The 15,766-nt window shown below is 52.7% G+C and overlaps 1 protein-coding gene across 3 annotated transcripts in view; it reads right to left on the bottom strand.

Moving 5' to 3' along the window:
- KIF20B (kinesin family member 20B) overlaps positions 1-12,357 on the bottom strand; it is a 67,412-nt gene extending 55,055 nt beyond the window's left edge. For all 3 annotated transcript variants that reach the window (XM_054728848.1, XM_054728849.1, XM_054728850.1), the window contains exons 1-3: positions 12,211-12,357; positions 7,070-7,156; positions 6,859-6,975 (exon numbers count right to left, since the gene is read on the bottom strand). In XM_054728848.1, the coding sequence (XP_054584823.1) occupies positions 6,859-6,975; positions 7,070-7,156; positions 12,211-12,357 (351 nt within the window). The remainder of the gene's footprint in view (positions 1-6,858; positions 6,976-7,069; positions 7,157-12,210) is intronic.
- Positions 12,358-15,766: the final 3,409 nt, after the last annotated feature.

The raw sequence follows: 15,766 nt of genomic DNA, 5'->3' as shown, positions 1-15,766 counted from the left end.
GTAAGGGCAGAGGGTGGGGTGGGAACGGGGTGGAGGGGAGCTATGCGGGGGGGGGGAGGAACAAATGTAATAATCTGAACAATAAAGATTTATTAAATTAAAAAAAAACACAAATGACCAAGACACTTAAAATAAATTAATCTTTCATGTTTAAAAATTTTAAATCATTTTATGATTCATCCTTAAAATAGGTGCCATATCCCTAACTCTCACAAGTAAACTTGATAGTTTACCTACTCTCATAAAGTTTTCAAGATAGAATTCTGATCCAGACAATTTTTCATCTGAATTCTGAAAAAAAAATATTGTTTTAATAAAAATTTATTGTAAGAACTAAATTGTGATTTATTCATATATAAATTTACAGACCTGAAATTTGAGTCCTACCCTTGAGAAAAAAAATACTAGTGCCTAAGATCTAAGTTCCATAAGCAGAAGATGAATATAGCTAATTATATACAAACTAGAGGCCCGGTGCACGAAATTCGTGCACTGGGGGTGGGGGTGGGGGGGTGTGCCCCTCAGCCCAATCTGCACCCTCTTCAATCTGGGACCCCTCAGGGGATGTCCAACTTCCAGCAGTCGGACATCCCTCTCACAATCCGGAACCGCTGGTTCCTAACCACTCACCTGCCTGCCTGCGTGATTGTCCCTAACCCCACTGCCTGCCTGCCTGCTCGCCCCTACCTTGATCTCCTGCCAGCCTGATTGCCCCTACCTTGTCCTCCCCTATCAGCCTGATCACCCCAAACTGCCTGTGCCTTGGCCCCCAGTCTGGCCTCCCTCTGGAGGCACCACCCCCATAACCCCAATGCTGCTGCCACTGCAGCTGGTTATGGCTGCCTGAGCCTTGGCCTTTGTAGCCACTGCGGCTTTGTCTGGAAAGATGTCCGGAAGACAACCACTCTAATTAGCATATTATCCTTTTATTAGTATAGATTTGGGGACCATTAAAACCACGCAGAACTTGAAGAAAACACATGGCCCTGGTCAGTTTGGCTTAATGGAGAGAGCATCGGCCTGTGGACTGAAGAGTCCAGGTTTGATTCTGATCAGGGGCACACATGCCTGGGTTTTGGGCTCAATCCCCAGTAGGGGGCCTGTGGGCGGCAGCTGATCAGTGATTCTTTTTTTTTAAATATATTTTATTGATTTTTCACAGAGAGGAAGGGAGAGGGATAGAGAGCTAGAAACATCGATGAGAGAGAAACATCGACCAGCTGCTTCCTGCACACCCCCCACCAGGATATGTGCCAGCAACCAATGTACATGCCCTTAACCGGAATCGAACCTGGGACCTTCCAGTCCGCTGACCGACGCTCTATCCACTGAGCCAAACCGGTTTCGGCTGATCAGTGATTCTTATCATTGATGTTTCTATCTCTCTCTCCCTCTCCCTTTCTGACATTTTAAAAATATATATTTTTTAAAGAAAACACATGAGCTTCACTTTGGGCTTTGTCATCTTACAATATCCTTTGTGCAGTGTTTTAACTTCCCTCAACTTTCCTTTACCCACCTTTAAAGTGCAATCTATTTTGGGGAAGATGATCAGGAAAGTGATTCCAATGGGTAGAAGTTTTTTTTGGAGGGGATGGGTCATGAAGATATTTAAAAATTGAGCATGGTGATGGTTGTACCACTCTGAATTTACTTTAAAAAACCAGTTCATTGTACACTTTAGGTGACATGTACAGTATATGGATATTTCTCAACAAAGCTGTTCTTTTATTTCTTTTTAAATAAAGACCAGTCTTATAATCAATTGCAGATGTTTACAGAGGCCCCTCAAGATTTGCTCACCATGTCCCAAATCACGGCTGTGATTCCCAGTTGCCTCCAGTCCTGGTGGATCTGGATGGTGTGGTTTGCAAAGGAGAAGGTGGCAAGAGGCTTAGGGAATTTCGGCAACCCCATTCCCCCGGTCTCCTCATAGGGCACCAGGGCCATTCCCACTGTGCCAGCTCTGCTCCCTTTAACCTGTTGGGCAAAAGAATCCTGCGTGCTCTGGCCAGAAAGAGCATTCTTTCTTAGGTGGCCCGGATGCTTTTTTTAAGGTCGTTTTATGGATTCAAAAGAATAAACAGAGATGTGGAAAGCTTTTGTCAAAATCCTTTTACATGGTTCTTCCAGTGTCATGGGAAATGAGATGTGGCTCTGAATTCATCCCAAAGTGTGTCTTTGGGCAAAAGCACCCAGAACGGCACAACTCCTGCAGAATGCCCCACACACTTTGCTGTCAGGACTCAGGGGGGCTTGAGGGTGAGCGAGGCGGCGGTGCCAGCACAGGACCTGGGAGAAGGTAGCGCTTTCTACACTGCCCAGGCCACGTGGACTACAGCAGTACCCGCCCAGGTGGGCAGGGTGTTTCTGCTGTTTTGTTTTGGTCTGGCCTCCACCCCGTCAGCCACAGACCTGTGCCTGCACTGAGACTGAATGCTTTGATGGCCCTACTTTTTGGTGGACAGTGGATGCACTCCCAGAGACTGGCAGTTAGACTCTGGTGGCTTCTGAGTCCCTTGTGGGGAGAGTCCGGCCCTAGGTCAAGAACAGACTCAGGCGTCCTCGGCCAGGAGGCCTCCTTGGGCTAGGGGCCGCCACAGTTTGAAGGCTGGCCATGACCCCAATCCTGGCAGGGGTCTCCTCTGGGGTGCTGGCAGGCCTGAGCTAGGGCTGCGGGAGGTTTAGAGGCTGGTCACGCCCCCGATCCTGGTGGGGATCTCCTCTGGGGGGCTGGCAGGCCTGGGTTAGGGTCACTGGCGGTTTGGAGGCCGGTCACGCCCCCGATCCTGGTGGGGGTCTTCTCTGGGGTGCTGGCAGGCCTAGGCTAATGGCCACCCTGGTTTAGAGACTGGTCACGCCCCCGATCCTGGTGGGGGTCTCCTCTGGGGTGCTGGCAGGCCTGGGCTCTGGCGCCGCAAAGGGAGAGGTTCCTGAATCTGCTTCCCACACACCTAGGCTAGGATACATCTTGTAGGAGGCGGCTTTAATGCCCGGGGTCGGTGACCAGGTCCTCCGGAGCCTCGCTTTCTGGGCTGCAGTCCCACGTCTCCCAGTGCCCCAGCCTCGGATGCGCCCATGCAGTTGCCCCCACCACCAGCCACCTCAGCGCAGGCCACAGCAGCTGAAGCCAGCCTCTTGGAAGCCAGGCCACCACACCCACCACCTCTAGTAGCTCTCTGCTGCTTGCTCTCTGTGCCCTGTCCACTGGGGTGGGGGAGTGCTCCCAGCCCAGAGGCCCTCCCTCCCTCCGCAGCCTGGCTTGGGAAGCTGGCCTCATGCTGGGGCTACTATGCCAGCATGCCCACTCGGCTACTATGGGTGCGACTCCGGCCCCACGGAGGCCAACCTGGAGAACGTGGACCCCAGCTCTGCATTCGGCTGCTGCAGATGGCCTCGGTGGTCAACTACTACCTGCTCCTTCCACTGGCCCCATTGATCCCTCTCAGCACCAGCCATTTAGGCGAGGGTGGCGATTGCCCAGGGACATCACCCCTGGAGCGGCTGGCAGTGCCCGGCCACGCCACCCCGGTCGCGATGGGTCCCGGAACCCTCGGGAGGCTGCTGGCCGTGCCCGGCCACGCCCCCCCGGGTCGCGATGGGTCGCGGGACCCCCGGGAGGCTGCTGGCCGTGCCCGGCCACGCCCCCCCGGGTCGCGATGGGTCCAGGGACCCCCGGGAGGCTGCTGGCCGTGCCCGGCCACGCCCCCCGGGTCGCGATGGGTCCCGGGACCCCCGGGAGGCTGCTGGCCGTGCCCGGCCACGCCCCCCCGGGTCGCGATGGGTCCCGGGACCCCCGGGTGGCTGCTGGCAGTGCCCGGCCACGCCCCCCCGGTCGCCATTGAACCTGGGACCCCCGGGAGGCTGCTGGCCGTGCCCGGCCACGCCCCCCCGGGTCGCGATGGGTCCCGGGACCCCCGGGAGGCTGCTGGCCGTGCCCGGCCACGCCCCCCCGGGTCGCGTTGGGTCCCGGGACCCCCGGGTGGCTGCTGGCCGTGCCCGGCCAAGCCCCCCCGGGTCGCGATGGGTCCCGGGACCCCCGGGAGGATGCTGGCCGTGCCCGGCCACGCCCCCCCGGGTCGCGATGGGTCCCGGGACACCGCGGAGGCTGCTGGCCGTGCCCGGCCACGCCCCCCCGGGTCGCGATGGGTCCCGGCACCCCAGGGAGGCTGCTGGCCGTGCCGGCCAAGCCCCCCCGGGTCGCGATGGGTCCCGGGACCCGCGGGAGGCTGCTGGCCGTGCCCGGCCACGCCCCCCGGGTCGCGATGGGTCCCGGGACCCCCGGGAGGCTGCTGGCCGTGCCCGGCCACGCCCCCCCGGGTCGCGATGGGTCCCGGGACACCGCGGAGGCTGCTGGCCGTGCCCGGCCACGCCCCCCCGGGTCGCGATGGGTCCCGGCACCCCAGGGAGGCTGCTGGCCGTGCCGGCCAAGCCCCCCCGGGTCGCGATGGGTCCCGGGACCCCGGGGAGGCTGTTGGCCGTGCCCGGCCACGCCCCCCCGGGTCGTGATGGGTCCCGGGCCCCCCGGGTGGCTGCTGGCCGGGCCCGGCCACGCCCCCCCGGGTCGCGATGGGTCCCGGGACCCCGGGTGGCTGCTGGCCGTGCCTGGCCACGCCCCACCGGGTCGCGATGGGTCCCCGGACCCCCGGGAGGCTGCTGGCCGTGCCCGGCCACGCCCCCTCGGGTCGCCATTGAACCTGGGACCCCCGGGAGGCTGCTGGCCGTGCCCGGCCACGCCCCCTCGGGTCGCCATTGAACCAGGGACCCCCGGGAGGCTGCTGGCCGTGCCCGGCCACGCCCCCCCGGGGTCGCGATGGGTCCCGGGACCCCCGGGAGGCTGCTGGCCGTGCCCGGCCACGCCCCCCCCGGGTCGCGATGGGTCCCGGCACCCCAGGGAGGCTGCTGGCCGTGCCGGCCACGCCCCCCCGGGTCGCGATGGGTCCCGGGACCCGCGGGAGGCTGCTGGCCGTGCCCGGCCACGCCCCCTCGGGTCGCCATTGAACCTGGGACCCCCGGGAGGCTGCTGGCCGTGCCCGGCCATGCCCCCTCGGGTCGCGATGGGTCCCGGGACCCCCGGGAGGCTGCTTTCCGTGCCCGGCCACGCCCCCCTGGGTCGCGATGGGTCCCGGGACACCCGGGAGGCTGCTGGCCGGGCCCGGCCACGCCCCCCCGGGTCGCGATGGGTCCCGGGCCCCCCGGGAGGCTGCAGGCCGTGCCCGGCCAGGCCCCCCCGGGTCGCGATGGGTCCCGGGACCCCCGGGAGGCTTTTGGCCGTGCCCGGCCACGCCCCCCCGGGTCGTGATGGGTCCCGGCCCCCCGGGTGGCTGCTGGCCGCGCCCGGCCACGCCCCCCCGGGTCGCGATGGGTCCCGGGACCCCCGGGAGGCTGCTGGTCGTGCCCGGCCACGCCCCCCCGGGTCGCCATTGAACCTGGGACCCCAGGGAGGCTGCTGGCCGTGCCGGCCAAGCCCCCCCGGGTCGCGATGGGTCCCGGGACCCGCGGGAGGCTGCTGGCCGTGCCCGGCCACGCCCCCCCGGGTCGCCATTGAACCTGGGACCCCCGGGAGGCTGCTGGCCGTGCCCGGCCACGCCCCCTCGGGTCGCGATGGGTCCCGGGACCCCCGGGAGGCTGCTGGCCGTGCCCGGCCACGCCCCCCCCGGGTCGCGATGGGTCCCGGGCCCCCCGGGAGGCTGCTGGCCGTGCCCGGCCACGCCCCCCCGGGTCGCGATGGGTCCCGGGACCCCCGGGAGGCTGCTGGCCGTGCCCGGCCTGGCCCCCCCGGGTGGCGATGGGTCCCGGGCCCCCCGGGAGGCTGCTGGCCGTGCCCGGCCACGCCCCCCCCGGGTCGCGATGGGTCCCGGGACCCCGGGGAGGCTGCTGGCCGTGCCCGGCCACGCCCCCCCGGGTCGCGATGGGTCCCGGGCCCCCCGGGGGGCTGCTGGCCGTGCCCGGCCACGCCCCCCCGGGTCGCGATGGGTCCCGGGACCCCCGGGAGGCTGCTGGCCGTGCCCGGCCACGCCCCCCCGGGTCGCGATGGGTCCCGGGACCCCCGGGAGGCTGCTGGCCGTGCCCGGCCACGCCCCCCCGGGTCGCGATGGGTCCCGGGCCCCCCGGGAGGCTGCTGGCCGTGCCCGGCCACGCCCCCCCGGGTCGCGATGGGTCCCGGGACCCCGGGGAGGCTGTTGGCCGTGCCCGGCCACGCCCCCCCGGGTCGCGATGGGTCCCGGGCCCCCCGGGTGGCTGCTGGCCGTGCCCGGCCACGCCCCCCCGGGTCGCGATGGGTCCCGGGACCCCCGGGAGGCTGCTGGCCGTGCCCGGCCACGCCCCCCCGGGTCGCCATTGAACCTGGGACCCCAGGGAGGCTGCTGGCCGTGCATACCACGCCCCTCTAGGGTTGCCATCACTCACCAGGACCCCCGGAACTAAGAGGATTTGGCGCCGCCATCTTGGTTTTCTCAATGGCCAGTTAGGCCACCCGGAGTCCCGCCCCCAGCCTCTGGCAGGCCCAATCATGGGCATAGCGGAGGTGCGGTCAATTTGCATGTTTCTCTATTATAATGTAGGATATGTAGCAATTTAACCTAAGACATGTATCTTTTCCTTAAAAGAAAAATCTGCAGCCCTAGCCAGTTTGGCTCAGAGGATAGAGCATCGGCCTGCGGACTGAAGGGTCCCAGGTTCGATTCCCTGTCAGGACACATGCCCAGGTTGCGGGCTCAATCCCCAGTAGGGGGCGTACAGGGTGCAGCAGATTCATGATTCTCTCTCATCATTGATGTTTTCTCTCTCTCTCCCTCTCTGAAATCAATAAAAATATTTTTAAAAAAGGAAAATCTTCAGATTCATATGGGTACTTACCTTAGAAAAACTGAATTTCTGTGCCACCTGCCCAGAGCTTTTCTCACTTAACCGAGCAAGGATACTTAGAGGATCTTTCAGCAGAACAGTCTGTGAGTCCAGCATATCCACACAGCCCTAGAACAAACAAATAAAAATAATCCCACAATAAAAACAATTATAAAAACAATTATATTTTGCCCATTTAATGAAGGTATAATGCAACACAAACCTCAGACTCATGTTCTTTTTCTGACTGTGTGAATGGTCTTATTCGAAGACAAACCTGAAGATAATCTTTGGATTCCAAACTGCTTGCCTATAAATGAAGAACAAAGTAATTGTATTTTAGAAACATAAAATGTGACTCTTCAGAGATTATCCTTCTTTAAAGTGGCTGACTGTTATATAACAATCAATCTGAGATTATACAAAATCTCTAAGCAGACAGTGATTCTCATTTTTAACCATTTTATATGTATAAAAACCAAATCTTTAAAAAAAAATACTACAAAACTTCAACTTTCTATATTTACACTTGAAGTTTACAATAAGCCTTTTTTCCATAAACTCCTAACCTTTCTAACTAAGTACTAATAACAGAGTTCTAAAACAGAGCTCTGGAATAAATCACAAATAACCAGAATCCCCTATCAAACCAAATGCTCAATTCCATCATGAGTTTAGAATATTTCTTCTATATAGCATCCTCTTTACTGCTTCCTTCACGGAAGAAATGAGCCTACCTCATTTTTAAAATGAAATTATTAAAAAAAATAATAATGAAAATAAATAAATAAATAAAATGAAATTATTATGTTCATACAAAGGTTTGTACACAAAAGTACACAGGAGCTTTGTTCATAATAGCCAAACAATGTAAACACAAATGCCCACCAGCAAGTGAATGGATAAACAAATTGTGAAATATCCACACCATGGACACTTTCTTTTATACACAATATGCATGAAACTCAAAATAATTATGCTAAGTGAATGAAACCAGAGCCTAACCAAAAAATAAAAGAGCACATAACTTTTATGACTCCATTTATATAAAATTCTAGAAAGTACAAACTAATATGTAGACAGAACACTAATCAGTAGTAACTTGGATGTGTGATATGAGGAAGGAATTACAAGGAGGAGCAAGGAAACTTTTAGGGGTAATAGAGATATTCGCTATGATTGTAGTGATGGTCTCATGAATATATGCACATGTCAAAACTTGCCCTGGATGGTTTTACTCAGTGGTTAGAGCCTCGGCCTGCAGACTGAAAGGTCCCTGGTTCAATTCCAGTCACAGGGGCACATGCCCTGGTTGCAGGTTCGATCCTCAGTGGGGGTTGTGAGGGAGGCAGCCAATCAGTGATTCTCTCTAATCAATGATGTGTTTCTCTGTCTCTCTCTCTCTCTCTCTCTCCCTCTCCTTTTCTCTCTAAAATCAATTTAAAAATAAAAACAATGGTTTTATTTTTGAGCAATGGTTAGAGGCTCAGTCTATAGACCAAAGTGTTGTGGGTTCAATTCCTGGTCAAGGGCACATACCTCAGTTGCAGGTTCAATCCCAACATAAACAACCGATGTTTCTCTCTCTCTCTCTCTCCCATCTCTCTCTCTCCCTCTCCCTCATCTCACTCCCTTCCACTTTCTAAAAATCAATGGAAAAAATATCCTCACTCCTCGGGTGAGGATTTAAAAAAAAAATAATTATAAAACTACAAAAATAGACAGTGAAGTATAGCTGTAAGGATAGACAAATAGGACAATGGAAGAGAATAATCCAGAAATAGATAGTCATTTGATTCTCAATAAAGGAACTAAAACAATTAACAGGAAAAAATAATGCTGAAATAATTAAATAAATAGAGGTTTAAATAAGTAAATAAATAATCCAGCCTGAACCTCTTATCAACTATACACAAAAACTAGTTCAAGCCCTAGCTGGTTTGGCTCAGTGGATAGAGCGTCAGTCTGAAGACTGAAGGGTCCTGGGTTCAATTCCGGTCAAGGACCTATATCCCAGTTAAGGGCCTATACCCTGGTTGCAGGCTCAATCACTGTCCCTGGTCGGGGCATATGCGGGGGGGGGGGGGGGGGGGGTGGGAGGGACCAGGCCTGCAAGGGAGGGCAGTTGGGGGTGATCAAGCCTCCAGGGCAACCAATTTATGTGTCTCTCTCACATCAATGTTTCTCTCTGTGTGTGTCTCTCCTCCTCCCTTCCACTCTCTAAATATCAATGGAAAGGTGTCCTCCAGTGAGGATTAACAAAAAAAATTTAAAATAAAATAAGAAGTGCTATCATAAAAAACTAGTTCAAGATGGGTAACAAAATATAATTAAAACAAAATTTAGAACCATTATTAGATGAAAATAAACCTCTGCTAATGAAGACACCATTAATCTGACAAAGGATATGTACCCACAATCCTATCTAATAAAAGAGTAATGTGCAAATTAACTATCACTCCACTACACCCACAAGCCACGCCAACAAGCCACATCCACAAGCCAATCAGGAGTGAGTATGCAAATTAACGCAACCAAAATGGCTGTGACCACAGAGAGAGCAGGAGGGAGGCTTGGGTTTCCCCTGGCAATGGAGGAAGCCAAGCTTTCCCGACACCCTGGCCGGGCCAGGACCTCCACTTAAGGCTACAAAGTTTCAATTACAGAAGATAAATAAATCCCAACAATAATGACGGCAGCCACGAAGCTGGAGAGAGCAGGAAGCTAGGGTTGACCCTGGCTATGGAGGAAGCCAAGCTTTCCACCTGCCCTGGCCTGCTTTGGCCTCTACTTAAGGCTACAAATTTTCAATTATAGAAGATAAATAAATCCCAACAGAAATGGCTGCTGCCACGGATCGAGCAGGAGGCTTGGCTCCGCTCCAGGCTACAAAGTTTCAATTGTAGAAGATAAATAAATCCCAGATACCAGGGCCGCCAGGGGGCGTGGCCGGCCTGCAAACCACCACAGGCCCCTTGCCTAGGCTGCCCCATACCCCAAGGGAACCCCCACCCTGATCCGGGACACCCTTCAGGGCAAACCAGCTGGCCCCCACCCATGCACCAGGCCTCTATCCTATCTAATAAAAGAGTAATATGCAGATTGACCATCACTCCAACACATAAGATGGCTGCCCCCATGTGGACATAAGATGGCCAACACAAGATGGCCAGCAGGGGAGGGCAGTTGGGAGTGACCAGGCCTGCAAGGGACGGCAGTTGTGGGTGATCAGGTCAGCAGGGGAGGGCAGGTGGGAGGGACCAGGCCTGCAAGGGAGGGCAGTTGGGGGTGATCAAGCCTCCAGGGGAGGGCAGTTAGGGGTGACCAGAATGGCAGAGGAGAGAAGTTGGTGGCAAACAGGCTGGCAGGGGAGCAGTTAGACATCAATCAGGCTGGCGAGGGAGTGGTTAGGGGGTGAACAGGCTGGCAGGCAGAAGCAGTTAGGGGCAATCAGGAAGGCAGGCAGGCGAGCAGTTGGGAGCCAGCAGTGCTGGGTTGTGAGAGGGATGTCCAACTGCCCATTTAGGCCCGACCCCAAACAAAAGGAATCCAAAGAGGACCACACCAAGAAACATCATAATTAAAATGCCAAGGGCAAAAGACAAAGAGAGAATATTAAAAGCAGCAAGAGAAAAACAGTTAATTACCTATAAGGGAGCATCCATACGATTGTCAGCTGATTTCTCAACAGAAACTATGCAGGCCAGACAGGAGTGGCAAAAAATATTCAAAGTGATGAATAGCAAGAACCTAAACCAAGATTACTCTACCCAGAAAAGCTATCATTCAGAATGGAAGGTCAGCCGAAACTGGTTTGGCTCAGCGGATAGAGCATCGGCCTGCGGACTGAAAGGTCCCAGGTTCGATTCCAGTCAACGGCATGTACCTTGGTTGCAGGCACATCCCCAGTAGGGGGTGTGCAGGAGACAGCTGGTCGATGCTTCTCTCTCATCGATGTTTCTAGCTCTCTATCCCTCTCCCTTCCTCTCTGTAAAAAAATCAATAAAATATATTTTAAAAAAAAAAGAATGGAAGGTCAGATAAAGAGCTTCACAGATGAGAAAAAGCTAAAGGAGTTCATCACCACCAAACCAGTATTATATGAAATGCTGAAAGGTATTCTTTAAGAAGAGGAAGAAGAAGAAAAAGTAAAGATAGCCAAAACTGGTTTGGCTCAGTGGATAGAGCGTTGGCCTGCGGACTGAAAGGTCACAGGTTCGATTCTGGTCAAGGGCATGTACCTTGGTTGCGGGCACATCCCCGGTAGGGGGTATGCAGGAGGCAGCTGGTCAATGTTTCTCTCTCATCGATGTTTCTAGCTTTCTATCCCTCTCCCTTCCTCTCTGTAAAAAATCAATAAAATATATTTTTAAAAAAAAAGTAAAGATAAAAATTATGAATAACAAATACATATCTATCAACAAGTGAATCTAAAAATCAAGTGAATTAAAAATCTGAGGAACAGAATAAACTGGTGCTTATAATAGAATCAGGGGCATAGAATGGGAGTGGATTGGTAATTCTCAGGGTGAAAGGGGTGTGGGGGGTGCAGGAAGAGACTGGACAAAAATCATACACCTATGGATGAGGACAGTGGGTGCGGGGGAGGTAAGGGCAAAGGGTGGAGTGGGAACCGGGTGGAGGGGCACTATGGGGGGAAAAAGAAGAAACAATTGTAATAATCTGAACAATAAAGGTTTATTAAATAAAATTAAAAAAAAGAAGTGTGAGGGCTAAAAAAAATAATTTTCTTCCCACCTAGCTGGACTAAAAATCAAATTAACAGAGACAGACTGACAGGTGAAACTGTCCAAAGCCTATTATACGTATATACATTTGAAGTTCCATAATAATACGAAAACCACAAGGAGGCACTGGGCAATTCAAGCTTATATGCCATTATGGAAAAAGAAGGAAGTGGAGGGGGGGAGGGATTTTGAAGGGGAATCAGGCAAATGAGCATAACACACACAAACAAATTCCTGCCAAGTAACCCAGAAACATGGAGGGGGTCTAGCTTGGATCTTTCCTATCCATCACACTTAATTCAAATTAGGCTAAGGTGAAAATCCTTAAAGTAAACTTGCTAAGATTCCCTTCCTGAAGCAGGCCTTTCCATCCAAATTACCTTAGGCAAGAAAGGGGAGGTTCAAGATTCTGATCATTGTTTTTTAATAACCAACTTAAAATCAATATTCCAAAAGGCTCATCTTGAGATGGCAAAACTTTGGTCCTCTTTAGAAGGTTGCCCTAAACCCCCAAAGTTTGGAAGCTCTGCTCTAGTCGTACCTGTCTGCAAGTGTGTGTGCACACCACATATATTTCCACTCAATTATGATAACATAATATTTTTCTTGTACTTACCTCAGTGCTTGAAGCAACTAAGGAAAATTCACGAGAGAGATCCAGCTTAATGCTTTCAACATTTATTTCCGAAGGCCTTGCAATTGGGTCAGCACTAAAAACATATGATGGTCTAGGCACCCCATCCTTATTTACATTAGATTCCATTCTGTAAGAATTAACAACAACTTCTTTAGGCATCCGTAATAAAGCATCATTTAAGACTATGGAATTTAAAAAGTCTGAGTCCAGCCCATACTTCCCCCATATAACTACATTTCCAGAGAAGGAAAACATTAAACTGCTTAATCTATAACAGGGGTAGGGATTGTCTGGCCCGCAGGCCGTACAAGGCCCCGGAAATCATTTGGTCTGGCCCTGCCAAGGTACCAGGGGTGAGTTAATTAAGTGTTTGACCAAATATAGCAGGCTTATTTGTAAGGTGATAATTTTGGATGGCCCTGGAATGTTGTAAATGTCCAAATGGCCTTTGGCAGAAAAAAGGTTTCCCACCCCTGCTCTATAAAATGAAGACTCATGGAAAAGACAAAAGATCAAATTACTTACAGATTCTCAATCAAATACAACAGCCTTCAACTATTATTCATATGATCCACCTATGGATAAATTCATCCAAGGAGATTTCATTAGTAAAGGTTAGATAATATAAAACATTTCTATTTCTGCCTGAAATCCTCTCAGAAATCAAATAGTAAGGGTGGCGTAAATTAGAACCTTGAGTTATTGTAGTTATTTAGTGTCTTCTAAAGAATGTTACTTGCAGATTTTGTAACATTTTGGCATTTACGAGTTCAACTTAGTTACCTGGACAATTAGTTTCAATTGAATTCTTCCAAATAATGCAAACGAAAATGGAAATAAAGTATGTGGACATATTCAAAGCAGTACCCAACACATCAGTCAATGCATCATTCCATGCATCAGTAAACTATTACGACTAAATGAAACATCAAGTCACTAAACTTAAATGCAGGGATAACCTTAACTGAAAAAAAATTAACATTCAAACATTTACCGAGAATCTACTAGATGCATAATACCAGGGGGGAAAAGAGAGCTCCCTGCTGTTCTTTGACAACATTATGAAATATCCAGATCAGGGACTCCCAAACTATAGTTCTGGCTCAGGAAAATAGTAATGGGCACCCAGAGGTGTTCTATAAATGGATCAAATATGGTCCCTGTATACTGATCCACATAGCAGGCCAGGGACATTAGTTCAAAAACCCAGTGAGGTGACAAACTCAAAATGTTTACCTATCCATCTTCTTTTTATATAGCTCAATAAACTTATTTTTAGCCACTAGAGTCTAACTGCTTTGCACAGCCCATGTGCCCTGACCTGGAATCGAAGTGCGACCGACCTCCGGGTTCACAGGTTGATGCTCAACCGCGCTGCCTTGTTTTATAAACAAAAACAAACCTGAATGTGATCACCTTCAGCAAGGATTACTTAAGGCCATGAACTAACTCTGTTAACTAGTCCTTCCTCAAGGAATATTAGAGAATTATGACAGGCAGGAATCTCTGGAGCAGGAGGTGGAATGTGATGGGGGAAACCGAAACTTTCTAACCTGGCGGATGACAGACAGCAATCACTGCACTGGCCACACACACACACACACACACACCCCTTCCGCTTGGCACCGCAAAGCCCAAAAGGCCAAGCCCCAGGCACCCACAACGGCCTGAAAACAAATGCAGAGAGGACAATGGGTTTGGCAATGGAGGCCCACGCCTCGACTGCAGCGGCAACAATAAAAATATTAATGACTGCAAACACTTGGTGCCTACTCTATACCGGCCCTGTTTCTAACAACTTGACAGTACATGTCATTTTCTCTGCACAAGAACCTGAAGAGTAGGTCCTATTATTATTATTGCCCTCACTTAACAAATAAGGAAACTGAGGCCCAGAAAGATTAAATGCGTTACCTTGGGTCATGCAGCTAACAAGAGGTGGAGACGAAGTTTAAACCCTAGCCAAGGCTCAACCCTCCATCGCGCACCCAGTTCCCGAGCGCAACCTCGGGGGCGTAACGAGCCTCCTCAGAAGGTGCTCAGGTCGCCAGAGCCGTTTCTCCGCCTCGGGCCTGGGGTGTGCGCAGGCACCCACCTCCTTCTTCGCACCCTCACCTGGGCCAGCGCCTTACCGGCGAGCAAGCGTGGCCTGGCCCCCTCCACCTGCGAGCACGGCGGCGAAATGTGTTTTCAAATTCAAACGATGGCGGCCAGGGCACCGCACTGAATGCTGGGAGTGGGCGGGGCTTTTAGAACGACGCCAGGATGCGCCGCAGTCTCGCGCAGTAGGCTGCCCACCCGCCCCCCGGAAGACGCTTTCAAGTCTGGGGGCGGGTCTCCGAACGTCGGGCGGCCAATGGGCGGAAGCGGAGGGTGGAGCTTACCGCGGGGCTGGGCGCGCTGTGGGGGCGCGGGTCTCGGATACTGTTCTGGAGACACTGAAAACCTGGCCAAGGCCCGGCGGTGAGGCCGCTGCCACCAGACAGCCCCGCGACTCCCCTAGGACGGGTCCAGGAATGGCGGGGTCCCAGTGGAGCAGGACGGGACCCGCGTCTCGAGAGTCGCTTTTAAGGAGCGCCGCCCGCACCCCGAGGGTCACCTCTCTCGGGGCAGGACCTTATCTATCGTCTACAGCGACCCTAATGAGCGAAATAAAAATTTCCCAGAAAAGATGTTTAAAAGCATTTTCTCTTTACTTTCTGAAAATATAAATAGCCACCGCTGTGAGGCGCTGTACTGTGACAATCTAAATTCCATGCACAGGCAAGGTCTTGCAGAGCCCAAAAGTTAAGTGCCAGGACATCCTTCTCTGCTGCTTTTAAAGTGATCCTCTTGAGTGTGGTGTTATTACATCCATCTGACAAGGGTTTACTACGTAGGTCGTCTCTCCCTGCTTGCTGTACTTCATTTTAAAGAAAAACAACTAAGGTTAATTGAACATTTATTTACCTTGTGCAAGGCTCATAAAGTGGATTGCCTTACTCATCCTGAGAACAACCCTTTGAGGTAGGTTCTGATAGATTCAGAGGAAACTGAGGTCATATGGTTACGTAATTTGCTCCAAGGTATAAGAGTATTATGGGTGGAGCTGGGCTTTAAACTCAGCTGATTGACTTTAAGACCCACCCTCCTACATGTGGTCTTATTTTCAACTATTTTACTTGGTTAGTAGCATTTTTAGAATAGGTAGCTTAATGAGCTTACTGTCTTCCTTTCCTTGTCATTCTACTAGTGACCTGGTGCACAGATTAGTGCACATTGAAAGGAAATTAGTTAGAAGGTGGCCGGCGGGGCAGGAGTGCGCGAGACAGGGCCGGACACGCCCTGAAGCCAACCTCCCTCGGTCCCTCCCCGGCCCAGCCAGCCGCACTTGGGGTGGCACCATGGCTCAAAGGGCATCTGTGGAGTGAGAGGGGGTCCCTCTGGCAGGTGGGGTCCTTCAGCCTGGCCTGTGGGGATCGGGCTGAAACTGGCTCTCCGACATCCCCCGAGGGGTCCTGAAGTGCGAGAGGGCACTCTGCAAAGTTGCTGTCTT

The sequence above is a fragment of the Eptesicus fuscus genome, chromosome 17, assembly GCF_027574615.1.
Source record: "Eptesicus fuscus isolate TK198812 chromosome 17, DD_ASM_mEF_20220401, whole genome shotgun sequence".
In the NCBI taxonomy this organism is placed as follows: Eukaryota; Metazoa; Chordata; class Mammalia; order Chiroptera; family Vespertilionidae; genus Eptesicus; species Eptesicus fuscus.
The sequence above is the reverse complement of the archived record's forward strand: the minus strand, read 5'-3'. Positions and strand labels throughout refer to the sequence as shown.